The 21,419-nt window shown below is 44.7% G+C and overlaps 1 protein-coding gene across 1 annotated transcript; it reads right to left on the bottom strand.

Moving 5' to 3' along the window:
* Window positions 1-2,945: 2,945 nt before the first annotated feature.
* Window positions 2,946-19,276, bottom strand: rasl10a (RAS-like, family 10, member A). The gene is made up of 3 exons (XM_084360042.1): window positions 18,254-19,276; window positions 7,658-7,782; window positions 2,946-5,095 (listed from the first exon to the last, which is right to left on the bottom strand). The coding sequence occupies exons 1-3, from the start codon at window positions 18,467-18,469 to the stop codon at window positions 4,825-4,827; spliced, it is 612 nt and encodes a 203-aa protein (XP_084216168.1). The 5' UTR covers window positions 18,470-19,276; the 3' UTR covers window positions 2,946-4,824.
* Between the last annotated feature and the right edge of the window lie 2,143 nt (window positions 19,277-21,419).

The raw sequence follows: 21,419 nt of genomic DNA, 5'->3' as shown, positions 1-21,419 counted from the left end.
GTGGACCTGAATGGAAATGGCCGCTCTATCAATTCAAGTCTATGATTCACAGCTGCACCACGTGACGTTGTTATCTAAACATTCCCAAACATTTGACATGCTGCTGATCTCAGACCTGCTGCTGTCAGCTCACCTGCTGCTGCTGGTCAGGTGAGCTGCTGCCGGTCAGGTGAGCTGACACAGTAAAAACACACTGTAATGTTGTGTGGAACAAACACCTGGCTGCACACTCATAATATATATATTGATTGATGAAGATGAACAGTGATGTTAAACTTCTGGTTCCCCTTCACTTCATCCACATCTGGGGGGCCCAGTACTCCACAGGGGCCCCACCTGTTGATTGATTTTTTTGGTAGCTTCCTGCATCATTAGGGTATTTTAATCTGAAGGCTCTCTTAAAGAGTCAAAGTTTGATATCAAAAGAACTGTAATATGATATTGTATTTGTTTATATTGTGTATATTCACAAATAAATCTGTATTTAAAGATGCACTACATAGTTTTTGGGGAGAATAGAAAGATCATCACTGACAAACTAAATCAACAAACCTTCTTTGTTTTCATGAATGAATAAATAAACTGACCTCAAAGTGACGACGAGGACCGCTCAGTTTTTGTTGATTCTGGCGGGCCCTGGTACGACGCCAGCACGAAGTTATGGAGGAAATTTGTATTATTGCATCATAAAAATTAGATTTTGAGTTTGGATTTCTTCTCCAACCTTTAATCAGATTACCACAAACAGACTGACACTTGTTTACTAAAGGGTACATGGGATACACAGGGTCACAGAGAGGGGACTATGGGGATCAATAACAACAATCTGTTGTTCCTGGTCTCCATCACAGTTTAATGTGGCAGATGATCCAAAGAGCTGTCATGTTTAGGCTTGTGGGTTTCAAGGTAAGGTATAGAAACTGATGGTTATCGAACCGGGTAGGTTTTCTTATCCACAGTATTCTAGTAGTATCCAAAGTTCTACTATATATATACACATATATACTACTATATTGGAGTGTATTTGAGTATTGTGGATGATGTACCATAGAGGACACTAATGCAGTAATCCAGCCTGGAGGTGATGAATGTGTGGATGACAGTTTCTGCAGCTGTGAAGGAGAGTGATGGACGGAGGCAGGCAAATATGACACCTGGGTTTCAGTTGTGAGGGGAGGGGAGTGCAGCAGAGGCTTCAGTGGTGAAGGAGAAGTTGTGGGTGGATTTTGTGTGAGTTTTATGTCCAATAATGATGATTCTGATTCATCACAGTTCAGTTTGAGGAAGTTGTTTTGAAGCGGGGATTGCAGTCTGTCACGGTTGAGTGAGTGGCAGTGGTGATTTCTTTGGTGGAGATGTAGAGATGGATGTCATGTCAGTGGAACTGAAGTCCATGATGGCTGATTATGTGACCAGGGATGTACAGGATGAAGAGGAGGGGGCCGAGAACTGAGCCTTGGGGAACACCTCGGCGGAGGGGAGCAGAGGGGGATTTGCAGGTATGGATGCTGATGAATTGGTGTCTGTCGGTGAGGTAATCAATAACCTTTGTCAATGGAAACATAAGCATGTTTCAATGCAATGAAAACACTGCAAATTAAAGAACAATGTGTTTTTAAGTTTCTAAAGATTTGTCTCCCCCTCCGTATGCCTCACAGTGGTTCTGTCTGTGGTTCTGGTGGTGCTGGCGGACCATAGTGGGTAGATATTTTGCAAATGTTAACTTTTAGAGAAAAGTGCTATTTTTCTCTTGTCACAAAGGGTTAGGTCTGAGCACGGAAATGTTTGGTTTGGTTAGAAAATCACAGTGTTTTGCTTGAAATAGCCCCCTGTCTCAGTCGCCGCAAACACCCCTGTGATGTCCTGAGGTCTCGTTAAAAACACCTGGTTTTGTCACCACCAACACGGCTAGAAAATGTCCCGTGTTGTCCTAAAAATATTCAGGGGTGTCAGGTTTACAAATGTTGTGTACCCTATGACGTGCAGATAATTTTATCCTAGCGACTGGACTGAAACGTGTGTGAAATGTGTCTGACATTATTATTTATCTTAATAACTAAAACACATGTACAGGTATGACTGCTTTTGGTTCTGCCTGTTACTTCACAGTTGAATCCAGCTGAAAGCCAAAATATTGGTACTTTAAACATGCTGGTGCAACCCTGAAGTTACTTATCTTTCATTATACAGTATAGTTTAATTGTAGGCCTGGTCATCAGGTTTTCCTCTGCATACATTGAGTATGACAGTACTTTTGGTGGCACCTTCAGGAATTTCTCGTTTTTCTTGTTTTCTGTTTATTGTCCCCTTCAACAGTAAAGTGGAGTATCTGCCCTCGGACACGTTCATCTCTGTTTACAACCAACTCAATGAATAAGAAACCTGACTACAGCCACAACAAATTTTGGGTCTGTGTAAGATCATTACAATTCTGCCTGAATATTAACGGCAATTAAAAAAGGAAAATCTTCCATTTCAACTGTCATTGTAACTGATAATAATAATAATAATAATAATAATAATAATAATAATAATGATAAATAATACCATATACCTTGATTCTGTGAAACGGTGATATTTTTTGAGAAGGTTAGGGTTAGATGCAATGAAGTATCATGGAAAATTACTGTCTAATGACTCAATTAATGTATGAATTTGTTAATATACAGGCTATTTTCAATATCACAGCGCTAACTCAAGTAAAAGTAGGTCATTATGATATTAGGGAGATCCCCAGAGGATGCTCTAGCTTTGTTTAATACGATCAAATCCTACGTTAAATACCTGGAGGGGGTTTAGTTTGTGACGCCTGATCTGTTGTCAGCCTCTGATTTGTCTCCTGATAACATCTCTTTACCACAAGATGGCAATGTTGTCAAAATGATCTTCACGCGGTGTTTACAGATTATTGCACAGGACTGAAAAGTGACCAGAGGGAGGGTTGCTGTTCTCAAATGCATTTAATAATTCATCATGTGTCAAAATAAAACCAAAAATTACTCACAGTACTAACACAGTAAAAATAAATACGTAAGTAATGTTTCTGATAAAAAACTGTAGCCCTTTTTATTTGGAAACGCGCAGCAGACAGACTGATGAGAACTCATGCTACACACAGTTGCTTTCTAGTGTATCTCTGCTACATATTTCTTTTTTTTTTTCTCCTAGAAAACAAAACAAAAACAAATAAAAGGATCTACACACAGCCATCTGCCCTGATCGAAGGGGTTCAACACTACATCTCGGAGGGAATCGTGAGCTTGTGCTCTTTACATGCCAGTGAAAAACGACCACATTCACTCCACTCAGCTGCTCAGAAAAAAAACATGTAATACAAAAAATTAAACACGATATCAAATTTAAACATCAGTGCAATTAAACCCTGACCCGTTGGCTCTACCAACAAAAGCATGCAAGTCAATAACTCTATGAATCACTCTTATATACAGTAGGTCTGCCAAATTCACAAACTACCGAGCTAGGCCTAATCAAATGAAAAAAGCAACTGTTAATCTCACAACATTACCAATTAGATACTACTGAGATACTGATATGAAAGCTTTATTAAGATTCCCTGTGTGTCTGTGATGCACTCATGGGGTGTTTTGTGGAAGTCGTCGAGGTCTGCGTCATTATTTCTGCAGGATATCTGAGCGAGAGTAGATTAAATCTATTTTTGATACAATGTGGTGGCACGTACAGTCAGTCAGGACGCCCCTGTGGGATTTTATTGCTCCTTCCTAATCCAAAGCTTCAACATCTGTCTCTTATCTTTTTGTGGGTGTCCTTTGCGTGTCTGAATGTCAGCTATCAAACCTGCCTCTCTCTTGCTCCCTCTGCCTCACTCTCTCTCTCTCTCACACACACACACACACACACACACACACACACACACACACACACACACACACACATCCACGTTGCATGCACAGGTTCTCGTTTCAGGCTCTGCAGCCTCCTGCAGGTCCCCAGTTCCCTGGATTTAATGTATTCATCAGAAACAGACACTGAGTGAGGGGAGGGAGCAGATTAAAGCCCTACAGTACATCACGATAAGGACTGCAGTATTTTCTGCTGCAAGACAACCTTAAAACACCCTTTGTCTGAACAAACAGCTCTCACCGTAGGCCGAGTTCGAAACAGGGACAGGGACTGAAAAAAAAAAAGGCAGGCTACTCCTCGGGATCTAAAATCAAACACTATCTATCTGTACATTTCGAGAAAACCTCCCCAGAAGTAAAGCGTTAGCTGTTTGTTTTTTGCTCGTTGTTATTCTGTCGTTCTAGTAAACCGTTAACTGCAAAACCCTCTAAGAAACCCAAATGTGTCTGATATGAGTGTCTTACTGAATATGACAAATTCAAAAGGAAGACTCGATGATATTGCTGCCTCTCCATTTCAGAGTCTCACAATCACGGCTTCCATCCCGTCAGGCCCGGCTACAGCCTCGAAACAAACCCTCGGTAAGACCCGCCGCTGTGTCGTTTGGGCAGCACAGCCTCAGACGTGTACCTGTCTAGTAGATGCGAGGAAAAAAATAACTGTGCTATGCTCATTGTGTTTACACCTGCTTTTCTCTTCGTCTACCTCCCTCCTTGCATCTCAACATTTGGTAGAATTGGACTAGGAAGTGGTTGGATGACCTTGTGTGAACGTTTTTAGTGTCTTTTACAGCGCAAAGAGTCTAATAAACCTCATTATGAAAAATCAGCTCAGTAAAGCAGGAGGCCACGGGGTATATTTTCCAGCCATTTAGATAAAAAGTCCTTTTTCTCCACTGCCGCTCTGCTCCTGAGGTGAGAGGGGTGGAGGGAGCTCTCTGGGTCACATGATGGTGCAGCGATTCCTCTGTAGCGCCCCCTGCAGACGGATTGAGGTGTGATTCTGGCGCATGCCGCGTGCCACGGCGATGCCCAGCAGCTCTTTGAAGAGCAGGACGACGTGCCAGTTAAACTTGGCAGAGCACTCCACATAACCGCACTTCCACGTCTTCTTCACCAGGACTGACACGGCCCTGCGAGGCATGAAGCGCTGGCGCTGCAGATCTCTCTTGTTGCCCACCACCAGGATTGGCACCTCGCTGCTGCTGCCTTCCCTGCAGGGAAGAGAAAAAAAGAGAAAAAAGGTTCATTTCAAAAAGCACAGTTATCATCTCGGTGTTTGTCACAGTGGTTGCCTGGGCGTATGCAAGATGTCTGTGTGCAGTTTTTCCTCCTTTCTGAGGTGTGTGGGGGCGGACTGGAGGATTACAGCTCACAGGCTCAAGGGGCCTCCCACCACACGCTGCAGCGACTGGTTTACAGCATTATTGTAAGTGTGAAACTGTACGGCAAGCCAGAGGTAGGCATTAATTAGAGATTCAGGACTTGTGTTTGTAATCCCGCAGTGTTAATGAGAAAAACACATCCAGGAGGACGTCATCAGGTCCGACCGTTTCCAGCAACACCTCATTGGTGGCGACTTGGAAATCCAATCTGGCGCTCCACTTAAAAAAAAAACGATGTGGGGAAAATTAGTTACAAGAGTAAATCCTGGATTAAACTGTAGAGCAAATACTTTGATGGAAAGAAGGCTGATTATATAAAATCGGATTTCTAACAATGAGATTAATATTTACTTTGTAGGCTTTCCGTTTGATTGGCTGCCAAAGTCGGTGGAGCTGAAAGCTTTAATTATTGTTTTTCATGAAGGAAAATAACGTTCTGAAAGCGAAAGAAGGTCAAGCTGAATTCAATGAGGACTATTAAATCTGCTTCATTATGAAACTTGAAGGAGCCGTAAGCACAGAGCTCAATGTCAGCTGACGCATACATTTAGTAAAGCTGCTGCGTTAACAATTTATCTCTCCCTCTTACAATGAATGAACCTTTTCTTTTCTGTTACATCATGCCTCGTCTCCTGACAAGGACTCGCATGCTTTATGCATATTTGCGCGTCTGCCTTGACAGATGGACAGATAACAGAGGAAGACACGGAGAGAAATGTAGGAACGGTACAGTTTTTTCGAGCCCCGAGGCGAAGTCCTTAAAGATGTAGGGCTGAAAAAAAAAAAAACAACATCGCAGGAATCATCTCACTTTTCTCCTCTTCACAGGTTGTGCTCACATAACAGCCTTAAAAATATCTACTCGCATTTCTGCTCCGGCTTGTGTACTTCAGCAGAACAAGATGTACCGTATGTGTCTTTTGTGAAACTATAAAGGATGGATGGACCTCGTCATGGGCTTCATGCTCGAGGGCTAATAAAGAATAGAGTAGAAAGAATAAGGTTATTCTGGTTTTGAATGGCTTTTGTCAGCATTTTAAGCAAATATTATAAATCAGTAAAAAAGAAAAGAAGCCACCTTGTGCTTTAACAGCCTCCATTATTCATGACTTCAGTTAACATACAGTATCTTTCCCTTTCCCCGCTCTTTTCCTTCCCTCCTCCCGTCTGACCTCAGATCGTTTTTTCCCGATGATTACACATTTCTCCTGTTTTCCATTTCTCTTGCGTTCACCCTGCGTCTCCTCCCCCAGCTGCTGGTGGTAATGGTTTTCTGTCATGGGCCATAAATGTTCATGATAACACATTTGGAACAGCAGGGGAAGGGTGAAGATTATCGGCGCAGTGGTGGTTTGGACATAGCAGAACAAACAAGGCCACTCGTTGCACCTTTCAGTATGTAAATAAATGCAGGTGGTGCCGACTGCAAGGGTGACGGAGCAGGTGATGCCTTTTCTTCGGTCTGTTTTCACTCAAGTGTCGAGTCCTTTGTGGCTCTTGTATTGGTTCTCCCGGCATAGAGACCTTGAACATATCTTCGCCTTCCCTCCTGTACTGTGCTGCTCTACTCTGTCCTTGGTCTGGTTAGGCTTTAAAGGAGACATATTATGCTCATTTACCGGTTCAGGATTTTATTTCCAGTTACTACTAGAATAGGTTTACAGGCTTTAGCGCTAAAAAAACACATTGATTTTCTTTTACTGTCCAGTTCTGCAGCACTGTGTTCCCCCTCTGTCTGAAACGCTCTGTTTAAGCTCCTGTCTCTTTAGCCCCTCCTCCTGAATACCTAGTCTCCTCTGATTGGTCAGCTCACACAAGCCTGAGCCAGCACCGCTAACAACAACACAGCAGCGGTGTTAAAATCGATTCTTACATGCCAAACTAGCTGCTAGGCATAAATTATGCAAATGTGTGCCATGGTGACGTGGTGTGATGTCACAAAGTCACAGAATAAAGGGCGGGACTACTGAAGAGGCATTTCAGGAGCAGGGTTTTCTGTAGGAGAGAGGTTTGACCTTTTTAACTTTCAGTCCTTCCACATGCACATGAACCTGCATGACACTGAAGGAAAGAGGGGGGAAGCATGATAGGTCGCCTTTAAATCACTGGTGACATGTTCGCTGGCTCTCAAGCAGCAACGGCAGAATCAAATGTCATTTCTAAAACTGTCAGGATGCAGGGCGGAGTGTCCTGAATTAAAAGATATCACCAGCGGCAGACAATCTGTCACTGTCACACGGTGACAAATGTGTAATTGTACAGCTTTGCTGTGAAATTGCCACACTGTCTCCAGGCAGGTGACGCGGCGATGTCGTCAGAAAAACCACAAGTGAGAGTTAACAAGCTGAATGTCAGCGGCTGTGCGTTCCCTAACCGGCGGTCGACCCGTACCTGTGCTCCACTATCTGCTGTCTGATCATCTTGACGTATTCGAAGCTCTCCACGCAGCAGATGTCGTACACCAGGATGTAGGCGTTTGCATTGCGGACGCCTCTGCAGCGCAAATCCAGCCACTCCTAAAGGACAGACACACAGAGAGAAACACAAAAAAGTAGATACTCAGTATGGCCAGGAGGCAGTTTGAGGGGGCACACGGGGTGAATGTCATACCTCTTGTTAAATGACCCAAATGCACCCCGCTTGTTAACCTGCCGTCTCCTAATAGCAGAGAGAACGCAGGGCCAGAGGGGTTGTTTAGCTGAATATGTTAGTCCAGTCTGCCGGACTCACTGGACCTTTATTCTGACTGAGGTTTGATAGAATAGCGATTGAATCTATGGATCCGACCCGGGCTCTGAATGTGTCAATAAATCCATGGTGATGTCAGCGGTGCTGAAGGAGCAAACAGTTTTAATCACCTCTTTTCCTCTCAGTCCCGCCGTTCTGTCAGTTTAATGTCCAATCTGTAATACTCTCAATTATAAACAATATTGTAGCCTTCATGATCAAAGTTATAAGCAGAAATATGTAGAAACAGAAAAGCAGGAGGATGATCGAAGACACACTGTTGCCTGTAGCTTTACTATAGTATTTCTTGTGGGGTCAGGGTGTTAAAAATGAACAATCAGACGTTTTAGCTTCAGCTCCACACTGGTCAGTCAATCAGTCGGTCCACTACTACAGTCCAGAATGAAATATCTGGTGATCCTCAAGCTGTGTGAAATATCTCATGGATTGGCACTAACTTTTTTGTACAATGAATCCTGCTGACTTTGAGGAGCTCCTGACTTTCCCTCCAGTGTCACCGTGAGGTTGATATTTGTGGATCAGAGTGAAATGTGTGCTGACAACTACTGACTGATACGACTATGATACACATTCATCTCCCCCTCTAGAACCAGTTCTCTTGACTTGACTTTGCTCTACTGTTGTCAAAAATATCTCAATAACAATAAATACTGAATATCTTTCCACAGTATTGGTGCTGTGTATTGGTGCTTTTGTTTAAGTTTTTCGTTGTATCGAGCTTGGTATCGAATATTGATATTTCTGAGGTGTTGTACCAAAGTTAGACATTCCAGTATCGTGACGACGCTACTCGCTGATCCTCTGACGTTTCATGTAGCGCCACCATCAGGTCAGAGTTTCTATTTCTACGACTAAAAACGAGCAAAACTCGTAGCTGTTCTTTACATTTAGTTCTGATTAGCATACATGCCACCGTGCTATTAAGCATGGTGAACATTGCATGCCAGACATAATCCTGCTCGCGTCGAGTCTATTTTCTTTGACACAACGGGGGACGATATGCTGATATAACCATTAAGCCCAAAGCACCGCTGTGCCTGACAGCCTCATAGATCTGCCAGCATATAATGTACCTACAGTAATAGCAGAAAGCGGCTAGATGAACAGCATGTGGCATGTGTTTCTGTAATTATACCGAAGCTCCTTGGCTCAAAGTCAAAGTTGGTCTTGCCCTGCTGCTCGGCCTCTGTGGAAAAAAAAGTGCAGAGTCAATGAAGTCCTGGAGAAGGCCGGGCTCTGTGAGTCTCACAGCCTGGGAAGGAAGTCATAAAACATGGTGACTGCTCAGCGGTAAGCACTGCACGGTGTCCTAGCTACACGTGTTCAAGGACAATGACAGAGGTTACAGCTTATCAGAGAAACGCAAACGGGGCCTTCTGTCAGGAGGAGAGCGAGGAACAAACACCGTTCCAACTTCTGTTGCAGCGTGGCTCAGTTTTGTGATGCCGTGCACATGCAGCGGGGCGAACAGCATCGTTTGTTTGATGGTGATGAATAAAAACACGTGGCACAAGTGGGTTCGTTTGCACCTTACTGGGGAACAGTTGCTTCAATAGATGCACACTGACCCATTCTTCTAGTCACGCTGTGTTTCCCAGAGCTCTCACCAACCCACCGCCGCCACCCACCGCCCACCGCCACCTCCGCCGCCTCTAACAGCATGCGATGAATTTATAAGCATTTGGTCAAATGAAAGAGAGACGGGAAAATAGAGGAACTTAAGGGGACGGGAAGAAAAAGATCTGCTGAAGGGAGGGAAATTGGAAACAAACGCGGCCCGGGGAGAATGTCGAAGAGATGAAAAAGAAGGCAGGGGTGGATCAAGGGATGAGCAGACAGGGTGTCAACATAACCTCTGGGGTGCACAAACACTGCTAATGAAGGGTCTGCAGCCTCTCGGAGACTGTCAGGGACTGTGTGCAGGTTAAGCCAATCCTACTCTGTTGTATTCTTTATAATTTAGCAGGATTCTGTACTCAAAACCAAAGAGTAAAGAGGAGGGCTGGAGCCAACAGCTGGTTAGCTTAGCATAAAGACTGGAAGCAGGGGGGAAGAGCTAGCCTGGCTCTGTCATAGGTAATGTTTTGCTTTCCGAGTCTCTGTGAGTCATCAACATGTGACCAACTTTTCCAGGTGTTTGTCTGTGGACAGATGTGCAGCGTGCAAGACACACTCATGAAACTTTATACGTGTGCAGTTGAGATAAACTGAAGGCTGTGAGCCGACCCATGAGCGCTGAGCACTCGTGTAATGGGCGTCGCAGCTGGTGTGATCTCGTCGCAAGATGGTCTCTAATTTACTTCTGTTGTAATTTTCAGCCCTGTCAGTGGTAAAACACGGAGGTTCGACCTATCTGAGGGTTCTGCTGTGCTTATTTTATGTCCTGCTATCATCTTTGATATGTGCACATCTGCCACATCTCAGACTTACTGCTAATTTGAGGTAAACTCAAGCTGTCATTTGCTGCAGTCTGTGGCCCAACAGCTAAATTAGGCATTAATTAATTCTCCAACCTAAAGTTAGTAGAAGTGTTTTAATTGATGAGATCTGAAGCATCCAATGACGTCTATCAAAGTATATCCTCATCTTTGGAATAACATTGTGAAGAAAGACAATAAAATGTATGTGAGCCAGTACGATGCACTGTAAACAAACACTGGTCGCTGTCTGCCATCATCTATGTGGTCGCTGTTGTCAGTACTGCATTGCATTGTGGGATAATTGTATCCACTAGCAAAAATAACCACACACACTGTTTTAGCGCACTAAGTAGCACATTAGTATGAAAGTTCGGACGCAGCCTATTTCTCGGCCGGATGCGGTGACCTGTAGTCCCTGCGAAGTTGCCAAGCAACCAGCGAGGACTCCAGGAAGCCGCTCATCTAAAACACATTCCCTTAAAATGTTTATCTTTCCTCAGACTCTAAGTTAGCACTGTGCCAGTGTGTTTGTGTCTAAAACTGAGACACAAATATACGTCCACCACTGAAAGCTGTTCACTTTTTCATCTGTCGTTGTGAATTTCAAAGCCGTGCCGCCTGACGTGGTTAGTAATTTGGCTTTGGTTGCTTTGCCTGATGCACCTGCACCTCGGGCACAGACGATTTGGCAGCGACGTGTGCTCGTTGCTTTGAAAACTCAGATATCAAAGTGCTGATTATCAGACCTCCTTTCATTTTTCTGCCTCTAATTAGCACGGAGCCAATATGACCCTTGTCTGTAGCAGTGTTTTGAGGCGATGACTGATATGATGGAAATCATCATCTTCCCATGTGGCGTTTATATTGTTTCTTCCACCTCCTGCAACAGCTTGTGCAACTTAAAATAGGAGAAATCTAATTATACTTCGCCCAAGGACGCAGAAAATATGCTTTTTTTCAGATCAATACACCTTACAGGCAGTCTGTGCAAATCAGATCAGCTGATAATTTATGACTAAGGGAGCAGGCGATGATTAGTGTAACTTCTAATCACGATAACGTTAACACATCTGTGTCAGCGAGGAATCGTTTGCCTTCATTCGATTTGGAAGAGGGGCGTTCGCTCGTCTAGGTGAGTGCGAGGAGGGAAAAACAGCCTCGCACATCAGTGGTGAGATAATGAGGCCGATCAGGCACGAAGACAGACGTGGCACGAAGATCGCTGCCATTAAAAGTGAAACGAGAAAGCAGAGAGGGAGTAAGGAGGGGGCGCTGTGTTGTGAAAACTGGCATGAATGTGTTTATTTTGTCTGTCTCTCTCCAGGTTGAATCAGCTTTCAGAGAGCAGGGGAAAAACATGTCACAGGAGGTGCCATTTCTATCTGTCACTTCTGTTGTGAAATGTCCGGCACAGCCGAAATCCAAACAAAACATTCACCTATTTTTTTTCCAGAGGTAAGAAAAACACAAATCCCCCGTTCTGACAATCATTGCAGCTAAGTCTTTTCTGATAACTGAGGCTATTGACGACGGGAGATGCTCACATTGGCTTCAGTTGCAGCCTCTTATCCCTGTGGGGCTAAAAATAGCAGCTCGTGTTCTCATCTCATATCTCTTTGTCATCCAAGTCCTGTTTTTAAAAAATGTGGAGGAGGGGCTTCAAACGGCAACAACAAAACAGCACACTGCTCCTCCAAAACACAAACAAGAGGCAAAAATAAGGGAAAGGAGGAACAGGACCGCGGCTGATGAACATCTCAAATGCATGTGTGGGCACGTTTATTTGTGTGTGCGCTGCCTGCAGGATGTGAGAGTGTGCTCGTGGGAGCCTGAATGTGAAGTGTGGTGCCACTGTCTGTATCCTCCAGTCGCTCTTCTTAACAAAAAGAGCATCTCAGCCTTTTTCGCTCCCCGAGAGCCAAACACAACATGTCTCCCTGACAACCGTGGCAGGCCGCGGTCAGTTTTGGAGAAGGCTGTGACAGAAGCGTCGTCGCCGTGTCCCCTGGTGTGATCTGATATGAGCGGTTGTGATGGATCAATACTGGAGCGCAGGAGGGAGGCCGGCGTAACCTGGAGGGGGAAGGGGGGCCGAGCAATTAGAGATACATCACACAGAGGCCACGCCAGTGGACTTACAATTCAAATCTATTACGTCCCCTGAGGATGAAACGCCATTACTCATCGGGTGACCTATACCAGGCAGCCATTAATATCTGTAGGTTTTATTGCACTTTGTTTTAATTAATATGAGGACGTCTGATGCGCTGATGATTTTCAAACACAAGTTGAGAAGCTTTTAAAGAAACAGCTCGAGACTATTCACCTTCTAGTCGAGTGATCGGCGAGAAGATGGATACGATTTTTTCTAGTTTCTGTTTTTTTCGGGTTTGCTTCCTGGTTGTGACGTCACAGATTTTTAAAATCGCTTTCTAAGCTCAAGGGAAATTGTGCTCTATAGAGAGAATTATTTTTGGGCTGCTGCAATACCACAAGTGGCCACTGGGGCTAGCGTCCACGTCGATTATACATTCATGGATGTCCAACCAAGGCCTCCAAGACCAGCGCCAGGCTCTGAAGCCAGTTTTCGTAGTTCATTTTATTAACTGTAAGTTGTCTAATTTGTATGTATTTGTTGACACTAACAGCTGGTTTGTGCGCCTCTTTACAGGCTCACACATCCCATTTCTACAGCGTCTGCGAGAGTCAGAATATCACAATGTGTGACATGGAAAAGCAATAATTTCCACCTTGTTATCAGACACAGTATCGACAGCGATAACTGAGAAAAATGTCCAGAAAGAGCAGGAGAGGGAGAGCGGAGCATTTTGTGTGGGAGGAAGTCATGGAGATACATGATGGCAAGAACAAAAAAAAAAGAAAAAAAAAAAAAAAAGAGAGAGAACAAGAAGAAACGAACAAGAAAAATCATTTCTGAATCCGCTGTCAGGCTTAAATCCATCTGTCACCACATCCTATTGACACTCTGTAACAGATGCTCTCTAAATGTAATGCTATCAGCAACAGACACAACGCAAAGCAAACAAATCATTACGCCATCGCAGTAAGATAGTAGAAATCTTGGTCCAGTCTCCGGCACGGGAGAGGATAAAAATGTCTGTCTACGTGGTTAAAATGGGGTCACAAGTATCCTGCCAGAACATTACAGTTCTCCTCTCAAACATAATCTGAACTGATGAGATATTGCCACGCTGCGTAAGCATGGAGGCGTACTGACTCACTCCGTTCTGCAGCTTATTCATCACAAATTTTCTGAGAACATTTACAAAAGCTCATTTGGTAACCCTTTACTTCCTCGGTGTCCATTAGACTGCGTGCAACCTTTTCTAATTGACTGCAGCAAATTCCCTCTGTCTCCTCCGCTGCTCGTTTTTTATTTTTTTTATTTCCCCGGCTGTGTTCCAGCAGGGAGCCGTGCTTTAATTCAATCTGCCAGTGTACTGCAAGTAAATTTCAATCAGGTTTCACATTGTGTCCACTTCCTCTGACCCCCCCCCCCCCCCCGGGGCTACGTCTCTGTGCCCACGGGGGTGAAATACAGAGTCAAAAAATGTCTCCCCGTCTCTCAGAGAATGGAGGACGTCAGCAGACATAAAGCGAGAGGGAGAGCGGTGCCTCTGAACAGGCAGGACATGACAGGGAGCGGGGGAAAGAAAAAGTACAGCGGGGCCCTCGCGGGGTCATTCCTCAGCCAACGAGCGACCATAAATCTGTCTGATAGAAATGTTGTGGCAGCGCTCGGCTAATGGTTTCCTCCGCCTGTATACCTTCCACAAAGAGCCTGCCGAACAGACCGCTCCACGCTCTGAAATGAGCATGAAATGTTCACGCTGTGTGATCCGACATGATATCAAGCTGTGCGTGCGCTTAAAACCTTTTTTTTTTTTCCTCATGTGACACACACCATCACACTCCTCCACACTCATGAGACTCATCGCCGTCTTATTCCTGCTTTCTGCTCACACCTACCAACTCCTTCCCTAATGGGGGTTAAACACCGTTTAGCAGATAGAGGAGAAGAAACTCGATCAGTCTTTTACCGAGGGGTCTCTATGGGCCAGGAAACAAAGCAGCGCTCTGCAGACCTCTTAACACTCAAACAAAATGTTTAATCTAGCAGAACAGCTACATGTAATTCTGACAGGATGATCGCTCTGGCCTCTCAAGCCCGGCCTGTCAGATGTTTTCCACGTCATCGCCGAGTCTTCTGAGCGCACAGCAAAGGCCTCACGTTCAAGCTGGGTTTCTTTTTTTGTCCCTCTCTCTCTCTCTCCGTCCTCCTTGGCCCGATCTCATTTTCTCACCGGCACCTCGTCTGTGCAGATAACCACAGCTGTTCTTGGGAGGGCTATACGCGTGACACTGAAGGGAAGCGAAAGGAGGGGAAATGTGCAGCGGCGGCAGGAGTCAGGTGTGGTGACCTTGGAGAGTTCATCCTTGATGGCGTCAAAGCCTCTCTGCAGCGGACACAACTCGAGGCAACAGAGGCCTGGAGTGGGCCACGGCTCTTTCACACTTTCACACCAAATCTCTCACTCGCAGGCTCGTACTGAAACAGGTTCTGGTCGCTTTAAGTGTCCCTCCTCTCCGGCTGTGAACGGGGACAAAACCCTCGGTCGTCACACTGTGTCAAACGTATCAGGTCAGCTGGAGGTAATGTGAGGGTTCAGCCGCTCTAGTTACTCAAATCAAGAGGAGATCTTCTAAAGTCTTCTGCTATCAGACTCCCTCTGTTTCACACTGTTCATGCCTCATAATCATATTCAGCGTTGCCTGTACTTTAAAGGATAAGTTCACCCAAAAATGAAAATTCAGTTATTTATTCTGAGGCTGATGGAGAGTTTCATAGTCCACAAAACATTTCTGGAGCTCCACAACAACACCAGTGTGCGGTGCTCTCCTGAACAGCTGAAGTAGATGGGAAAAAGTAAATAAGACGTCTCCATACAGCTCGCCCGGCATAAATCAAGTCTCCAGAAGCCCCTAGATCCCAGATTGATTTGGAAAGACGTTATTTACAACCCTTGACAGGCTTGTGCACCTACCTCAGACGAGGTGCTTTTAGCCGAGCAGCTACAGTGAAGACTTCATCTTTAAAAAGGTTGTAAGTCTTCTCAAATCAATGTGGGATCTCAGGGGCTTCTGGAGACTTCTGGACGAGTTGTAAGGAGCCAGTTCATGTTTTTCTTTTTTAAAACAAGTCCCGCAGGTTGAACGCCTGGAAAGAAAACTTGCAAATTGAAATATCAGATGAGGGATTGGAAGGTAGCATGTGGTAATGCTCATAAAATGTCAATAGATACACGTCTTGAACTAATACAGTATAAATGGTTAATGTGACACTGGTGGATTTAAATCGATACGATGAAAACATACCAGACATATGCACAAAATGTATGGAGACTACAGGGACATTGTTTCACTGTATTTAGCAACGCAGAGTTCAACTTGGGGGATTTTATTTAATACATTTTTTTCTCAATATGGCAAGTTTTCCTCACCTGAATCGAGGGTCTGAGGACAGAGGATGTTGTTCACTGTACAGATTGTAAAGCCCACTGAGGCAATGTGATTGTGATATATAAATAACATTGATTTGATCGAGAGGATCATTTCAAGACAAATCTTACTAGACCCTAAGCCTTTCCTGTTGGGCCATTAACCAGAGAAACACAGTTTAAGTATTTATAGAGCTCATCTTGCTTTCTGCCAAAAAATATATTGCACTGCTATGAAAGTCCATTCACAGACCGAGCTCTACTCAGAGGATAAGACAGATGTTATGGGGCATCCCATTAAGAAGGAGTGCTACATGATGCTAAAAGTTAAATAAAAACACTGGGGCAAGAAAAACAAAACAAGTCCCCATCTACTTCAGTTGTTAAGGAGCTGCAGCACTGTTTTGCTCAGAAGCTGCTGAGATGTTTTGTGGACAACAAACTGTCACCTGACTTTCCATCAGCATGAGGGCGAGTAGATAACAACTGAATTTTCAGTTGTGCCGAACTAATCACGAACTTGCGATTATGTTATCAGACTACAAAACAGCAGATTACAAATAGAAATCAATGCTCTATTTACTCATGAAAAAATGCTTCTGACGGACAAGTTCAACTTGAAATGCAAAGTCCTTCATGTGGTTTTTCGTAACGAACAGCAGCAACAGAACTAACTATCATTTTAAAGGGGCGCTGTGTAGTTTTAGAAAATAAACTCAAGCACAGAAAGGTAATATTGACAAAATTGATTAGATTATAACACAAAGTCAATGTCGTTGTTCCATAAGGAATAAACAAGCTGTCCTCAGACTGAAATAAGGTCAAACAGGATGACGTTGTGTTGTTCTTGTAGGACAGTTTGTTTATTCAGTCAAGAAAGTCAATAAAGATGTTTCTCCTCTGATTAAAGTGTCTTCCCCACAACTGCATAGTGCACCTTTAACATTTTGTTTGCATTACAATGTTTAAAGAGGTCGTATGATGCTAATTTTCAAGTTCATACTTTTATTTGCGGGTCCTAGTAGAATAAGTTTACATACTTTAATTCTCAAAAAACACATTATTTTTCTCATACGGTTCAATGCTGCAGCATCTCGTTTCACACTGTGTCTTCAACGCTCTGTTTTAGCTACAGAGTGAGACATCTCGCCTCTGTTCAATCTTTGGTGAGAGTTGCACATCACTTAACGAGCAGGATGTAGCCAATCAGAGGCAGAGTAGGGCGGGTCATGTCAAGCAAGGTAGTGTGATCTAAAATAACGCTGCTACAGCAGTAGCAACTGTCTGCTGACTGACTGAAGTGCATATATTATATAATAAATATATATATTTACATAACGGCTGTTACATAGTGATGCACATTAGTTACAGAAGTAAAGGCTCCAGGCATTTCAGGCAGTGCAGCAGTGTCTTCAGTGGGAGGGAGTAACTTTACATGCAAAAAAATGCTTCATAACACAATAAAGAAAAGGCAAAAACCCCAAAAAGCAGAATGTGACCTCTTTAAAGACAAGAAGGAATATTTGTGGGAGGCTGCCCTCATTTCTACTGAGGCGAAAAATATTTGTTTTTTAGACTCCATCTTTTTGTAATCCGATGGATTGTCTCTCATCGCTGAAATTACTTAAAGAAGCGATATTTCTTCAAGGCCGGAGAAACAATTAAATTATCTAGTCATGCTTCTAATGTGCATTATTGAGAACTAATGTGAGCCTCCCCTCCAAAGACAAAAAACTTCCCGAGATGAAAATCTACCAGAAAGCTTGAGATAAACCCTGAATATCCTCCAGTAATGACCACACTACTACAAACCTTCTCTTTTTTTTTAAAAATGATCCTGCAATCAGCTGTGTCTCTGACTAACGAGGTGTGCCATCTGACCTGTGGCCTCCACTAAAAGGGCAGCCTGCTCTATTTTTAAAAACTGGGAGAGTTTAACCAGGTGAATTTACCTGTCGGGAGGCTGCAGAGGACATGTTGTGATTAATAAACAACAATATGCAAGCTGGCAGTCCTTCCTCACCAGTGGAGCTCTGCGATGCTTTAAGTCAGTCGGGTCTCCATAGCAACTAGTAGACTAGAGACATCTGATAGTGATGTGAGAATAAATAAAACTGGTGTCTTTGAGGGATGCCATTGGCTGTGAGCAGGTGGGGGGCACGTGCGTGTGTGTGTGGGGGGGAAATGAAGCGGAGATGAAATGGATGAGATGAGGTGTGAGGTGAGGTGAGGTCTGCTCCAGCTGGAGTCAACCCTCCTCTGTGAAGTTAAATCGGTCCTGCACGCAGAGACAGTTATACCTGACTGGAGCTCGACGGGAAGGACGAGATTGGCGGGACGTCCAAAATCTTCAGCTCGTACATGTTCCCGTTCAGTATGACGGAGGGTCTGTACACATATCTGGTCCTGGTCGGCGTGTACACCTCCGAGAAGTCGTTATAGATGAACTGGCGGATTATAGAAGTTTTCCCCACTCCGGGAGCGCCGATGACTGCGATACTCAGCGTCTCCACCATTCCTGGAGCACGAGTTCAGCACCATGGACAGCGACGACAACACCAGACAGATGTGACCGTCCAGGAGAGGCACAGCTGGCCGCCGCTGCTGCGTATCCGTCGCTGCTCTGCCGGAATTTTTCAACCCCAGCCGCTTTTTTTCCCCTTTTTCAAATCGACCCAAACTGCGTGCGATTAGACCGACCGACGGCCGGGTGATTCATCAGAGGGGGGGGAAAACTTTATCTCCAAGGCATGCAGCTTCAAAAAAATAAATAAATTAAAGCTGAGCCGCGATCATGCTGACGGAGAGGTCTTCGCTGCCTCTGCAATCCGACACAGGGAGAGAAACTCTTGGTTTTTCATCAGGGGGACATCCCCGGGCGACCTCGTCCCCCCCCGAGAGGAAGCGTAAAAGTCCGTCCTTGCCGTCCGCGCACTGACATAATCTCATCCCAGGCTAGACTCTGACCTTGTCCACAGGAGCCCTCGGTGTCTTCATTGATTATCTCCTCCGCACCTCTCACTCATTTCCACCGATGCAGCACCGCCGGCGCGCTCCTCCATCACACGGAGGACGGGCGCGCAGCCGCCAGCCTCTTCAAAAAAGGCTTCCCACGTGTTCCGAAATCGCACGCAACCCCATAATCTTCTGTTTGCGTCGATGGCAGGAAGGTGGATTCACATCTGTGCCGGCTCAGGAGAGGAGAGGCAGTCAGAGCAGCCGGCTGACGCGCGTTTTCTGTGAAGGCATCTGGAGCCTATTAACGAGCATTGTGTGTCTGCTGCTGGAGAGACATGAGCGGCTGAGGACTGCTCTCTCTCTCTCTCTCTCTCTCTCACACACACACACTCACACACACACACACACACACACACACACACACACACACACACACACACACACACTCTCTCTCTCTCTCTCTCTCCCATCACTTGCTCTATATCCCCTGCCCCTTCTCATCCAATAGGATCATGTCGTGCGCAAGGCGTGTGAAGCTCCTGGCTCCCATACGCCGCACATAAATGACAGAGGAGTAGGCCACACACACATACACACACACACACACGCTGTACATCATCTCAGTGTGAGGGTCATGAAGAAGACTGAGCATCATATCTCTGAGGGGACGAGGCTGATTGTTGGAGAGGGTCCTCGGGCAGGGCAGCCGGGTCATGTGCCCCCATCAATCACTGCTGGGTGGCAGCAGCAGCAGCAGCACATAGTGGCCCCAAATCCAGTCAGAGAGTAAACATGAGACATGAGGCTCACTCACAAGAACTGCACATGAGTTTATGAGCTCCAGTTTCTCACTGCGGTGCCAGTTTTTACTAAGAGGACATTATAAAAGTCAGAAAAGTGGTTTTATTAAAGGTGCAACATGGAAGAATTCGCCACCTGTTGAATTCAAGGGGAATCACTAACTGCTGCTAAATGTAGCTGCCATTAGCATGTTAGCTCAGTTAGCCATGCAGTTAGCAGCCCGGACTGGGAGCTTTGGACCAAGCTGGGCCACAAGGAACAGCACCAGGCTTTGAAGCCAGTCTTCGTAGTGGCCAAACGGTGTTATTACAACGTCGCACTACATCGCGAAAGAAGCGGTGGTTAATTTTTTTTTTTGCGTCACAAGCCTCCGGAAATAACTTGTTGGACTATCATAGTTTGAGCCATTGGGTCCAATACAATTTGCAATGTCTAGAAGAGCTGCATGATTAAATCTTTTTATTCAAATACAAGTTAGTCGGGAGCTAAACCAGAAGTTAGCCATCTACCGTGCCAGAAGTCGAGTTTTTTTGGCCTGTATCCAAGATTCCGGTTGTTAGATCCACGGACACCAGGCCTCCAGGACGGACACCAGGCCTCCAGGACGAGCACCAGGCCTCCAGGACGGAAATCAGGCTCTGAAGCCAGTTACTGTAGTGGCCAAACTGTTTAATAACATCGTCACGTGATGCACCGGGGCCCAAAAATGACTTTTTCCCGTGAGCTAACATTGTGAAAGAAGTGTCTACAAAACGCTGGATAAATTTTTTTGTGCATCACAATTCTGTCAATAATTCTAATGAAGTTTTAAATGTTTTCATCTAAAATCCTTATATACTGCACCTTTAACGGTTAATAAACCATCTACTAATACTTTCTAAATTAGACAACAGCTCCTTTCCATTAAGTGTCAACCTGAGCCATGTCGGCATGCTCAGTACCTGGAGCCCTGGAGCCGGCTCACCTGCAGGGAACACAGTGACTTGTGTTATTAATCCCACCTGTCAGACTGTCTGATGTGAGATTGGTTTCCACCCACTCACAGGTTTCATTAATTCAAGTCAAACACAAGGAGAGTCATTGTTTCAACCCACCACAAGTTCACGGAATAAAGATCTGAAAAAGTTTACTGCCATGTTTGTTCCTTCTTTGGTTTAACTTTCTAACCTGTCACATGCTTAGTGCACTAAACCCTATTCGCCTGCTGTGATAACAGAAATGGGTCGGCTGTCTTGATCCTCGTTCTCTCAGGTTTTTGTCATTTCTTGCAGTATCTGCTCAGTGTCACATCTCACCTGGTCTGATGCAGATTTTAGTACGTGCACACCGTAATAAGTGAGAAAATGTGTCTGGTGGTCATGTGAAGTTTCATAGTCCACAAAACATTTCTGGAGCGTCACAGTAAAACAGTTTTCTCCTGAACAACTGAAATGCTGCTCACACAGTGATGTCTAACAATGACTCAAGAGGTATTAATAGTAAAAGTACTCATCAGGCATCATTCTGCTGCCTGATGAGTACTTTTACTATTAATACCTCTTTTGATACTGCTCATAAGTCTGTATTTTTACTGAGGTAAGATTTTAAATGCAGGACTTTCACCTGTAGTGGAGGTTTGTTGCTTTGACACTTTACTATTCATACATTGGGAAATCTTCCACTGCAGGTTGTGAGGCTTAAACTGAGTGTTTAAATGCTGCATATAAA

This window comes from Pagrus pagrus (genome assembly GCF_965226575.1).
Source record: "Pagrus pagrus genome assembly, chromosome: 8".
NCBI lineage: Eukaryota > Metazoa > Chordata > Actinopteri > Spariformes > Sparidae > Pagrus > Pagrus pagrus.
Note: the sequence above shows the minus strand (reverse complement) of the source record. Positions and strands in the feature narration are given on the sequence as shown.